The sequence below is a fragment of the Macaca thibetana genome, chromosome 10 (assembly GCF_024542745.1).
Source record: "Macaca thibetana thibetana isolate TM-01 chromosome 10, ASM2454274v1, whole genome shotgun sequence".
Classification (NCBI taxonomy): domain Eukaryota; kingdom Metazoa; phylum Chordata; class Mammalia; order Primates; family Cercopithecidae; genus Macaca; species Macaca thibetana.
In genome coordinates, this window is record NC_065587.1 from 18791762 (window position 1) to 18805315 (window position 13554).

General features: G+C 45.3%; 1 protein-coding gene across 1 annotated transcript in view; it reads right to left on the bottom strand.

The window, feature by feature from the left end:
• The window catches only part of SLC5A1 (solute carrier family 5 member 1), a 71814-nt gene extending 58573 nt beyond the window's left edge, over window positions 1-13241 (bottom strand). Inside the window, exons 1-2 of the mRNA XM_050806953.1 lie at window positions 12828-13241; window positions 6382-6453 (exon numbers count right to left, since the gene is read on the bottom strand). Coding sequence (XP_050662910.1) covers window positions 6382-6453; window positions 12828-12962 — 207 coding nt within the window. The 5' untranslated portion in view covers window positions 12963-13241. The remainder of the gene's footprint in view (window positions 1-6381; window positions 6454-12827) is intronic.
• Between the last annotated feature and the right edge of the window lie 313 nt (window positions 13242-13554).

The window sequence follows — 13554 nt, forward strand, 5'->3', positions numbered from 1 at the left end:
TGTGTAAACGTGGGCAACCCATGGGGTTAATCATCATCTTCACTGTACTTACCTCACTAGATCATTGAGGATTCAATCAGATAAGTGATATGACAGTCCTTCAACAGGTTTCAGTTGCAAAGAAGAACAAGAGCTAAACCTGAGAGTTTCATGTGTGCCAGGCTCTGTTCTGAGACTGTGTGTGTGTGTCCTCAAAACAACAAATCTGGCCCTCCACCTATTTTTGCAAATAAAGTCAGCCACATCCATTCATTCATCCATTTTCCTTGGATGCTTTTGTGTTACAGCAGTAGAGTGGAGTAGTTGTGACAGAGATGACATAGCAGCAAAGCCAAAAATATTTACTATCTAGCCCTTTACAGAAAAAGTTTGTCAACTATTTTGTTGTTGTTGGGTCTGGGATTTTTGTTGTTGTTGGTTTTGATTTTTTGTTGTTGTTGTTGTTGCTGCTGTTGTTTGAAACAGGGTCTCACTCTGTCCCCCAGGCTGGAAGGCAGTAACGTAATCATGGCTCACTGCAGCCTTGACCTTCCCAGATCAAGTGATCCTCCCACCTCAGCCTTCCAATTAGCTAGGACTACAGGTGCACACCACCACGCCCAGCTAGTTTTTAATTTTTCTGTAGAGATGGGATCTTGCTATGTTGCCCAGGCTGGTCTTGAACTCCTGGGCTCAAGTAGTTCTATCACTTCTGCCTCCCAAAATACCTGGATTGCAGGTGTGAGTCACCGTGCCTAGCTGAAACTCAGAATTTTAGTCCTGGAAGAGCCTTTGAGATTCCTTCTCTGACCATCTCCACATTATAGAGGAGACTTTCAGAGACTCAGAGATTAATGAATTGCCCAATGTCACAAAGCTGGAACAAGCTAAATCCTGTGTGCATTTCCCATTCCCTGCTCTTTGAAATACTTCTTCCTGAATCTAAGGGAGCTGCTCTCATGGAACTGGCTCTGCCAGTAGTCCTGGTAGGTGTGATCAAACTCTCTTCCAAAACAAGAGTCTCTCACTGGGCTATGTACCTGGGGCCCCACTTCTCTGTGTAATTTCTGCTGCCAATGTCCAAAGAGTGGGGAATTCCCCTTCAAAGCGCAGCCCCTGAGTTGCACAGCTTTCCTGCCCTCGCATCTCCACACAGACAGCTGTGAGTGAAGGGCGCCAAACCCTGGTGCCACAGAAAAAGGGAATCCTGGGCCACCAACCAGCCCAGTTACATAAGGTACAGTTTCATGGTTTCGTGTTACTCAGATGAGTTGCCTTGGCTTGCCTCAAGCATGACTCAGGCTTCCGGGGACCTCCCCGCCTGGATCCCTACGTAAGCTGACTCCTCTTGTAATTTCAATCCTGGAGTCCTTGCTCCTTCCCTCTGATTGTCCCTCGCTTCTATCCTCAAGCCAACACACAAAACAGTTTTTCTGTCTGGGCTTCATTCAGTTTTCAGGAACAGAGTCTGTTTCCAGAGTTTCTGTATCTTCATCTGAAAGGAAAGGTCATAACCATTCCTTTCAAAGCCCCCTAAGCCCCAGAAATGCCCAAAACCAGCCTCTCCTCTGTCCAATATGTTTTCAGACTTTATGAGCTCCGACTTTCTCCTACTTTTCTTGTGGGTGACAACCCAAATCCTCCCTGTCTCAGGTATATCAACACAGGTCAATACAAGTCGTTCCTTCCTAAAATCCCGCAGGATTCTCTTGCAGAAGCTTCTCTGCTGCCCACTCTTCCTATGGCACAAAGCGACTGGCAAAGGGCAAGAGAGATGTCAGCAGTGCAGAGTCTCTGACCCCTGTGAAATGTACCTTGGGCCAGCACATTTGAGAACTGATATTCTGGTTATGGATTTATGGACCAATGATAGGCTTTGAACCAACTTTGTATTTTATTTCAAATGGAAATCTAGAAGCAACTTTCGATGTGGTTTCAAATCTTTTTAACTTTGGAGGGAAAGTGCTTAGATTCTTTCATGCTGTGTTTTCCTTTGATTTCTTCTTCCAGGTATGCATTGCTATGTTGTTATTAAATCATTTTAAATTTTAGAATGGAAATCACCACGCTTATTGGTCTTTTAAATTATCAGTTTTTAAACTTTGCAAGTCAGCAGAACCTTGTTTTCAAAGAAAATCTTAGTAGATTCCTCTTGTATAAAATAAATAACAGTTGGGTTGATGGGGTTAGAGAAAGGAGAACAGCCCTAGAAGCACTTCTGCAGAGCCCCAGAGTTGTAGGGAAAATAGTTTAAAAATAATTACTTTAGAATATAATCTTTCTTTCTCTCTCTCTCTCTCTTTCTTTCTTTCTTTATTTTTGAGACGGAGTCTCGCTCTGTTGCCCAGGCTGGAGTGCAGTGGCACGATCTCGGCTCACTGCAATCTCCGCTCATTGCAATCTCCTCCTCCCGGGTTCACGCCATGCTCCTGCCTCAGCCTCCCGAGTAGCTGCGACTACAGACGCCCTCCACCTCACCCGGCTAATTTTTTGTATTTTTAGTAGAGACGGGGTTTCACCGTGTTAGCCAGGATGGTCTCAATCTCCTGACCTTGTGAGCCGCCTGCCTCAGCCTCCCAAAGTACTGGGATTACAGGCATGAGCCGCCACACCTGGCCAACCATACTTTATTTAATCTAAGGCATGAACTATTGTAAGACATACCAAGCAGCACAAAGAAAGAAAAACACTGCCACTGAATGCCACTGATTGACCCGATTTCAGAGATGATAAAAGATGGTCAATGTGTAGCTAGAATTGATTATTTACAGTAGTATAAATATACATATAAATCATGTGAATTCACACAGTCAACTTGAAAGTTAAATTTAAGAGAATCAGCAGCAGTAGCTTCAGGTAAACGCCAGCTTCCATTCACTGAGCACTACTAAGTACTGTGCACCAGACAGATGGCAACTGGAGAGGTTGCCTCGGCACTCCTATCCTTCCTTCCATTTCTTAACGTTCCCATTTATTGATCATTCAGTAGGCAGTGTTGAGTGCTATACATGCATTGTCTCATGTGATTCTAATACATGGAGAGGTTTAGAATCTATTAACGTAATCTTGTGAAACCTTAGATGGAAACTATGGTTGGAGGAAATAGAGTCAAATGTCAGCCTCATCAAGGAAGCAGTGATTTCTGCACAAAAGAAGAAAAATGACGCCATGTTTCTCTGTTGGTTAGAAAAATCTGATACTGAGACATGCATGCATAAGGAAAACACCTACAGGAAACTTTACGTAAACCACTAAACCCTATCTGCTTTGGGTGGGACCAGTCCCTCTCCTCAACAAACCCTCAACCCAGATCCAGACTGGGGCACTATCAGAAAGAAAAAAATCATCTCTAGTTAAGATGTGATGTGTTCTCAGGCCCAGCCCAAAATGCATATCTCCTAAGAGTGGTTCTGCTTCATGCCTCCCTGTCTCATTGTTCTTCTCCAAGACACAGAAATTGGAAGCTGAAATCTTACCCCCAGTATATCAACCTTAAAAGTTTTCATCTTGATTATAGTCAATGGATGGAAAAATAGCCTGTCTGAAAATGGAATAGTTTGTCTTAAAAGTAGTGAGTTTCCTATCAGGTAGGGTAGGGAGGAGAAAGTGGAGTTAGGTGCAGACTGAGGCTGGATGAGCATTTAGGAGGCCTGCTATAGGGGGCACAGAAGCATTCGATGGGGTGGGAGGTGCATTGTTTTCAAAATAAATAAACTCCAAGGTCCTTTTCAGCTCTCTAATTCAGTAAATCTCAAGTCCACTGAGATTTCATGCCAACCTTAGATCTGAAATCCACAGATTGGCACTGTTGAATAAAATGTTCTATAATGATAGAAAGGTTCTAGATCTGCACTCTAGGTAGCTACTTATCCACCTGTGGCTTTTGAGCACTTGAAATATGGCTATGTGACTGAGGAAGGAAATTTTTAGTTTTATCTAATTTTAATTTTAGTTTAAACAGCCAGTGTGGCTGGTGCCTACCATATTGGACAGCACAGCTCTAGAGAGACTACTCAGTCTTGTCTTGAACTTTGGGATAAGGGATACTTCTTTAACACCAGCTTTTGGGAAACCACAAAAGTCCAAAGCATTGAGAAGACAGAAAGCTCTGACGCAAAACTGAAAGGAGGCATCCAAATATATGTGCCTCTACCAAGCAAGGTGTCAGGAGAGACCACCATGAGGGGCCAACCACAGAAGTCAGCATCTGTCCAATATTCTTGGCCACCTTAAGAATAAAATAGAAATGGTTTCATGGTTTCTTTTTTATGTGGAACCTTAAAAACCAAAACAATTCAGAAGTTCAAGACAAGCCTGGCCAACATGGTGAAACCCTGTGACTACTAAAAATACAAAAAGTAGCCAGGCATGGTGGTGGGCACCTGTAATTTCAGCTACTCAGAAGGTTGAGGCAAGAGAATCACCTGAACCCAGGAGGCAGAGGTTGCAGTGAGCCAAGATTGTGCCATTACACTCCAACCTGGGTGACAAGAGCAAAACTCCGTCTCAAGACACAAAACAAAACAATAGAAACAGAGTAGAATGGTGCCCACCAGGAGCTGTGGCAGGAGCTGTGGCAGAAGAGGGTGGAGGGGGATGGGAAGATGCTGGCTAAAGAGTACAAAGTTTCAGGTAGGTTGATTTAAGTTCTGGAGATCTATTCTACAGCCCCATGACCATAGTTAATATAATATGTCATAAACTCGAAAATTGCTAAGAAATTAGATCTTAAGGCTGGGTTTGGTGGCTTATGCCTGTAATCCCAACACTTTGGGAGCCAAGGCAGGAGGATTGCTTGAGCCCAGGAGTTTGAGATCAGCCTAGGCAACATAGCAAGACTCCATCTCAATTCTTTTTAAAAAACAAAAAACAAAAAAGAGAAAGAAATTAGATCTTGCCGGGCACAGTGGCTCAAGCCTGTAATCCCAGCACTTTGGGAGGCCGAGATGGGTGGATCACGAGATCAGGAGATCGAGACCATCCTGGCTAACACGGTGAAACCCCGTCTCTACTAAAAATGCAAAAAATTAGCCAGGCGTGGTGGCAGGTGCCTGTAGTCCCAGCTACTCGGGAGGCTGAGGCAGGAGAATGGCATAAACCCGGGAGGCGGAGCTTGCAGTGAGCTGAGATCTGGCCACTGCACTCCAGCCTGGGCAACAGAGCGAGACTCCATCTCAAAAAAAAAAAAAAAAGAAATTAGATCTTAAATGTTCTCACTATAAAAAATAAGTGCAGTATGTGAGGTGATAGAGACATTAATTAGTTTAATTTAATCATTGTACTTTGTATATACATCAAAACATTCCATTGTACACTGTAAATACATACAAATTTTAGTTGTCAAAAAATTAAAATTTTTTAACAATAGAAATGACTTCAAGGATAACCCAAGCAACTGGGAAGATGCCAGTTATTTAAAAATTCATCCCAAAATAGCTGATCAAAGGCCAACTGCAGGATGTGGCATGATTTCCTGGTACAGTTCTCTCTGGCTGTACTTACCCTGACAGGGGCATTCTTTACCTTCTTGCTTCCTTCAGCCAGCTCACAGCCGTCACTCCCTTCTCATTGTATGTACTTTTCATCATCTTATGCTTTCACCAGCCAGTCTTATTTGTATCTTAAGCCCAAGAAATTGCACGGTTTGGCCAATGTGTTCAACCAGTCACTTAAATGAGAACTCAATCAAAATGGTCATGGGGCTGAATTGGTAAACTGGCCAGAGCCCTGAGATATGATGGAAGGAACTTCCTGGTTTCTCTTCCACCCATGCACATGTCCTTTGATTGTGACAGTTCCACCCATGTACAAAACACAAAATCCAACAAGAGAGAGGAATCCTCATCCAGTGGAAAACTGTAATTGGAAACAGCAGGGGGCACCTCCTTCATCCATTAAATGAGTATCTAGGGGCTCCATGTATCAGGCATTTCGTTAGGCTCTGAAGTAGGACAGATAAAACCTCTTTTCCATGGGACTTAAAGTAGGAACATGGTAGCAAAAGAACCACTATTTATTGAGCTCCCCCACAAACATAAGAGGTCTCCACTTTTCATAACATTCCTGGAAGGTAAATCCCCCTTTTATAGAAATGGAAACTCAAGAATTGCCCAAGATCACCTCGGTCTGTGTGCTCTTTCCTCTGACCACCCACCTTGTGCAGTCTCTTCCTTTATTTATTCCTTGGAGGACTCTAAGGGTGATTTATTTAAAGGCTATTCCCTTACGACAAGAGATTAAGGGTGCCCAGGAGACCCGATGAGCATGAGACTCACTGTCAAGAATCTTTTTGGGATCTTTGTATCCTAGAATCACCACCACCCAAAGCCAAGAAGAAAATGAGTTCCTAAAGGAACTCATCAGTTAAGCAGTTATGCAAATAGTATTTCAGAGAAAACTTACCGGCCACCACACCATACTTCGGCCTGCCAGGAAGAAGCCTCCAACAGTTCCACGATTGGTGGAAAACATAGCCTGAGGAGGAAAGGGTCAAAAATGTAATAGAAAACTAGAAGAGTGGCTTTGCCAGCCAAAAGAATATACCTCCCCATGTGTGCACCTTCTTCTACCCACTCCACTTTGTGAAACACTTTCATATTCCTTCTTCCCCTGCAGCCTCAAAAGACTAAGATGAAGGAGCCAGGAACCTACGTTTGATAGACAAGGAAACTGAGGCTCAGAGGACATATACAGCTTACTCTAGGGCTAGTGCAAAATTAGCTTCCAGCAAGTCACTCCACCTGGATCTGCTTGCTTGTCTGTTAAACGGCAGGAATGGAGCTTTTTATGCCTTTCTTACAAGCATATTGAGGTGCCTAATGCATGCTGTATTTATTTTAGCCTCCTGAGTAGCTGGGATTACAGCCACATGGTGGCATATGCCTATAATCCCAGCTACTCAGGAGGCTGAGGTGGGGGAATCATTTGAGCCCAGGAATTCAAGACCAGCCTAGGAAACATAGCAACACGCATCTCAAAAAAAAAGAAAAAGAAATATCATACTTTTTTAAAGTACCATATGGGATATGAATGATATCTTTGTTACCAGAAAAGTGAAAAAATGCTCTTAAGAATGCAAGGCATTTGTACTAAATATTAAATAAAAGACCAGACAAATTCAAGTCTTTCCTCTCTGAGGGTGTAGGTAGCAGGTTGCTGGAATCATCATCATATATGTAGAATGATTATATATATTTTAGACAGTCTCACTCAGTCACCTAGGCTAGAGTGCAGTGGCATGATCTCAGATCACTGCAACCTCTGCCTCCTGGGTTCAAGCAATTCTCGTGCCTCGGCCTCCTGAGTAGCTGGGACTACAGGCATGTGCTATCACACCCGGCTAATTTTTGTATTTTTAGTAGAGATGGGTTTCACCATATTGGTCAGGCTGATCTCAAACTCCTGACCTCAAGTGATCTGCCCGCCTTGGCCTCCCAAAGTGCTGGGATTACAGGAGTAAGCCACCACACACAGCCAATATATTATGACTATAGTGTTAGTATAGAGGAAGGAGAGGACTCTGTCAGACCAGGGAGCCAGGAAAGGCTTACAGAGCTAGCAGCATTTCAGCAAATCTTGATTGAAGAAAGAATGGAATTTTATTAGAGAAGAGGGAGGAATGTGGTAATATTCCAGAACAGCAGATCTAGAGGTGGAACCTCACCCAGCATGGAGAAGGAGAGAATGGCGAACAGTGTTATCTGGTGAGCTTTGCTGAGGCATTTGAATGGAGAAAGTGGTGAGAAGTGGGGCAGAACACACAGTCAAATGCCAGGCTAAAACGTGCAGACTTTATTGCATAGGCAGTAGGGAGCCACTGAGGGTTCATGAGGAGAAAAATGACATGCATCTTCAATATACGATGACTAGCACCTCCCAGAGATCCCTTGGGATGTTGCCTCCAAGCCTTCAGATTATTTCTGGTCCAGCTCAGGCCCAGGGCCAGTCCTCCAGCAGAAAATAGGGTCAGTGCCTCTGTTCCTGGCCCCTGGCCATCTTCCCTCTTCTTCTATGTTATTGGCTCCTCTTAGCGGATACTTGCTAACCTCCCTGAAAATGTTAGTAGCTGATAGTGACTTAACTGTGTCAGAGGTGGTGCCTTCTTTTTTTTTTTTTTTAGATGGAGTCTCATTCTGTTGCCCAGGCTGGAGTGCAGTGGTGCAGCCTCGGCTCACTGCAACCTCCGCCTCCCGGGTTCAAGCAATTCTCATGCCTCAGCCTCCTGAGTAGCTGGGAGTACAGGCACACACCACCACGCCTGCTAATTTTTGTACAGACAGGGTTTTGCCATGTTGTCCAGACCGATCTTGAACTCCCGATCTCAGGTGATCTGCCCGCCTCAGCCTCCAAAAGTACTGGGATTATAGGCATGAGCCACTACGCCCGGCCGATGTCTGCATTTTCATAGGTGACCACTAAGCTAAAAAGCATCACTATTCCGAAGGCATTAACCCCTGATGGTGACATCTCAGGCACTTAGACACTTGTAATTTAGTCATCAAACATGCCTGAGACAGATAACATGTTGCTAGGTGCTCAGACTCAACAATGTATTATTGAACTTAGTCCTTTAGGAAGCAGGGCCATTATTGTGTCCCATCAGTCAACACAGATTTGCTGAGCTCCCCCATGTGCTGGGCAGTACCCGGGAGAGCATGGCTTGGGTCTTTCTGGACTCCTGGCAGGGTCCTTCCTCCCATAGGAGATACTGTGAAGTCCTCTGTAGCAGTTTTTTTGGGAATAGCAAGAGATCTAAGAATCAGAAAAGGTAGCTAAGGGCCAAAACAGAAACAAATCCCAAGGACCCGAGCTATAGCAACTGACCAAGGAAAAGCCATTCTGAAGGCCACTGTGAAGTTGAAGAAGATTGATATCCCCAGTTGGTCTCAGAAATGAAGACCTTAGAGGAAGAATGTGAGGGCAGAGACTAGAGTGGGGAGCTGAAATAATTCAGGAAAGATGATGGGGATGGACAAAAGGTGAAGAGAGGTGTGTGTGCACCAAGGCTTTTCTTCTTCGGAATTTTCATCCCCTCATCCATGCAAGCCCAGACACTACCTATTCATTCTTCAAGGCCCCTCAAAATCCATTTCCCCCATGAAACCCTACCTGACACTCCCCCATGGAAACCTCCTCCTTCCCTACAGCCTCCTCCCTTCTCCAAGTGAAAGTGTCTGAACACCCAGATGACTTCACTTATGCCTTGTTCACAGCCATTACAATTTTTTTTTACTTTGTGTTACCATATTACAAATTTTTAATTTCCCATAATGCTTTGGGCATAATGCTTTGTGCACAGAAAATCACTGTTCTGTGAGCATGAGATGCTCAAAGGATAACTTTAAAAGTTCCAGACACCACTTTGTAAACCACAGTGTTACATTCACCTGTCCACTCTACAACTAGAAGAGAATGAACTCACAACTCCAAGCTGCTGGGGTAAAAGAAGGACAATTACTGACCCACAATGTTTTGGTTTGGGGTTTACTTGGGTTCTATCTCCACGGAATACAAAGAGCACTGAGCAGAAAGGAAGAACTTTAGGCCTCTTTCCAGAAGAGGAACAACTTAAGAAGCTGAGGATGTTGGGCCTGGAGAAGAGAAGCCTCAAATGCAGCCTATTGTCTTCTGAAATGTAAAGTGGGACAGACATGATGCTTGGTGTGGCCCACATAGGACACAACCAGACAAAATGACAGAAGTTCCAGGACATCAGGTCTGAGCCCACAGCCAAAAGGAATATCCTCTCTGTCAGAGCTGTCCAGAGATGGAATAAAGCCACTTAGGAGAGTTTCCACTGGAAGTATTCAAGTGAAGGCTGTTGACAACTAGTCTAAAGTTGATTTTGTCAAATGATCTAAAGAACAGCATCAACTTAAAAAAAAAAAAAAGCAAAGGAATTCAGCACCACCAGGACACTGTCACAACAATGCAATGACAGTAAGGACCATGGAGAGAGTATTCCCAGAAAGGCAAGTGTCTTGGGGAGTGAGAAAGGTAGAATAGTGGAAAGAGCATTGGCTTTGGCATCATAAGACCTTGATTCTTGTCCCAGCTCTGGGACTGATTCATCTGAATGACTTCTGGTCACCCTCTCGGATCCTTATCTGTAAAACAGAAAGGTTGGGCTCCTTCAAGGGCCATTCCAATTCAGTCATTCAATGATGCTATCAGTTCAAATGACTGCATAAGACAGGGGTCAGTAATATTTTTTTCTTTAAAGAAAAAGGGCCTGATGGTAAATACTGAGGCTTTGTGGAATATACAGGGTCTCTGCTGCAAATTCTTCATATTTTGTTTTGTTATTTCTTTTTCACAACCCTTCAGAAGTATAAAAACCATTCTTGGCTTATGGACCATACAAAAACAGGCTGTGAGACAGATGTGGCCCATGGGCCATAGTTTAACAACCCCTGGCTTGAGGGAATTTCAGGATAGCTTGATGAACTCTTCCAGGAAGAATAAGGTCAGAGATCCAGCTTAAAAGGATATAAAATTCCCTAAGAAACAAACTGATAGGTGGTGAAAGAAAAATGGAAATTAACTCTGAAGAAGCAATAAGCCAAAGCCTAAAATATGATTGGAGGAGGCAGAGTTGTAAAAGGACAAAACAGAACCAAATAATGTTGGAAGACATGGAGAAGGTGACAGAGGGACATTGACTCAAGTGTAGGTCTTTTCTAAGTTGAAGAAACACAATGGGCCTGGACCACTCTGCCTGTGCAGCCCAGAGATCATGAAGGAGTCAGAATGGCCACCCCTGAATCAAGTCACTCTTGACACTTTAACAGCAAACAGAGGAGGACAAACTGGAAGAAATCCAATGCATTAAATGACCAGGGTCCAGAGGCACTGTCTAATGGGGGAATATTAAACATAGACAAATACTAAACAAGCTATTAAGTAGCATTTAGCAGGACAAGTGATACTGATTCACAGATACTTGAAACATGTAAACACCATTTAAAAAGTATAAACACCTACTGGACTGGCAGGGCTAAAATGAGATTGGTTAAGAGAACCGAGATTATCAGAGATTGTCTGGGAAACAGGCAGTACTGTATAGCCAGCAGATGACAGGCTCACACATTGGCTCCAGCACTTATAAGCTGGGGTGGGTGGGAGGAGGAAATCAGTCACAGTGGCAGAGTGCCTGGTACCATAAAAAATCAGGAGCCAAGAGATCTGAGTTCCAAGAACAATTTCATCGATTGTAACCTTAAGCAAATCACAACCAAATGAGGCTTCAATTTCCTCTTCTGTAAAATGGGGATTAGCATTCTGGCCTTCCCTGTCTTGTGGCTTTTGTAAAAATATACTACCCACCTGACCACTGCTGCCCATTTTCAAACATTGTTCAGAGTCTAGATCATACCATGGAAGGTAAATGACAATAGTAGTTTTTTTTTTAATCCCAGAATCCGTAAACAGCTTTCAGATTCACCTCTGCATATCCTCACCACAACCATGGGGGAGTCATTAGAATAGATAAGAGTGTACCTATTTTAAAGTTGAGTAAACGGAGGCTGAGGGAAGTTACCCAGTGTTGCAGAATTCGAACCATATGAAAGCCAGTAGTGACCTTGAGTATCCTGGCTCCTAGTTGGTCAGTTTCCACTATGTCTGGGAAGCTGAGAGTATTGAGGGAAAGTCAGCCATACTAACCCCATGTGACACTTGGGAGGCATTCTGCCACATGTAGTCTCTATAATTCCTTTGAAAAAAAAAACACTTCCTTTTCCTTTTGTCCCTGAAAAAGCTGTGTGTCCACAGAAGGGTTCATGCCTATCTTCCTCTCCTCTAAGTCAAAAGAGTTCAACACAATTACCAGCTGGTACAGCAGCCTCCCTGGGCTTATCACCTCCACCTCCATAACAATCATGAGAGTGGCTGGAATATCTGCAAACTTTTTATACTTTTTATAATTTTTTTATTTTTTGTAGAGACAGAGTCTCAGAATGTTGCCCAGGCTGATCTCGAACTCCTGGACTCAAGCAATCCTCCCACTTTGGCCTCTCAAAATGCTAGGATTACAGGAGTGAGCCATCACACTCGGTCCTGCACACTTTTAAAACATCTCCTCCTCTAGTTGTTGGGCGTGCCAGAGTCTGTCATAAGTGAAATGTCCATGTTCCAGGTGGCTGAGAACAAGTTTCTCTGGTTTGTTGTGTCCCCAGAGTCCCAAAAGGAGACACACACTTCCCTCTCCCCAGTGCCAGGTCACCCCCAGATCTTCCTCCTCCTCCTCCTTCTCCTCCTCTTCCTTTTCCACCCATCTTTCTCTTCTCTAACTTGCTCCAGCCCCTGGGATCCTCACGCACAAGGCCTCTGGGTTAACCTCTCCCAGAATGGGGGCATGGAGTCAGTATCCCACTGTCTGCCACCTCAGCATCCTCATCTCTGGGGCTGGCAGAGGCTGTGGCTTTCCCACTCCACACCGTTTCTTTCCCATCTGAAACTGGATGACTAAAAGGTAGGACAGTAGTCACCTGCTAGAGGCTCATCTCCCAAGCCCCGGAGCCCTCGCTGCAGCTCCAAGTGGCCCCTTCCCTGCTCCTTACACTTTCCAGTGGTCTCTTCAAACCCCCACCTTCCTCCTCTGCTCACAGGCCCAGGTATCCTCCTTGGTCCTTCCTGGCAGGCTGCCCTGGGCACCCTTCTCACTTCTGCTCATCCTTGCTTGCCCTCCTCCCTTCATGCTGTGCCTCTGAGTGCTTCTAAAGTGCTTCCAAGTCATTTCCTCTCCCCTCCACTGACACTTAAGCCTACTGCCCTTTGCAGCTCAGCGAGGCTGTTGCTCCTCCTCCGTGAGCACCCTCCCCGCCCGCGTCCCAGGACCCACTGCATACCCACAGTCCGACGGCCATCACCACCACGAAGTAGATAACGATGACAGAGATGTCAGCTGCATTGCGAATGAGCTCGTGGGTCTCAACAGGCCGGGTGACCGCGGTGGTCGTGGGGCTCCAGGTGCTACTGTCCATGGTGGCAGCGTTGTGTCCCTCCCTCTCACCAGGGCCACTAGCTCCTTATACGGCCTCCTGGTTAATGATCAGCACTGGGGGAGGGGACCTGGGACGTTGAGGGAGCAGGGCAGTAGCGTGGGGCCCCTGTGATGCCTTGCAGGCTGCACCGTCGGGAAGCAGCTCCGGGCGTGGAGCCCAGGAAGGAGCAGCTGGCTGAGCTGTTGGCTGGGGCGGCGGTTGGGCAGGTAAGAGTTGTCCTGTGAATGGGGAGGGGCCAGCCAGGGGGTGGTGCCTGCCTGGCACAAAGGCCCACTGTACTCCCACAGCAGGCACAAGCAGCGCCACCACACCTGCCCTTGCCAGAGCTGGAGTGGCTCCATTGAGGGAACAGGCCACCTCAGGCTGGGGGCCTAGAGGCTTCAGATCACCTGCCACCCATCCTTGGACCAGTCCCAGGCCTTCTAAGGACTTGGCTTATCCGCTTGTAAAATGGGTGCAGCACTCTTCTGAGGAATCAGTCAAGTCTTGTTCTCCCTGGAGAACATTCTTGAGAGGATAGAGAGTTTCTGGTTGTCGCTGGAAGAAAATCAGCACAATCCTAATCTCTTGG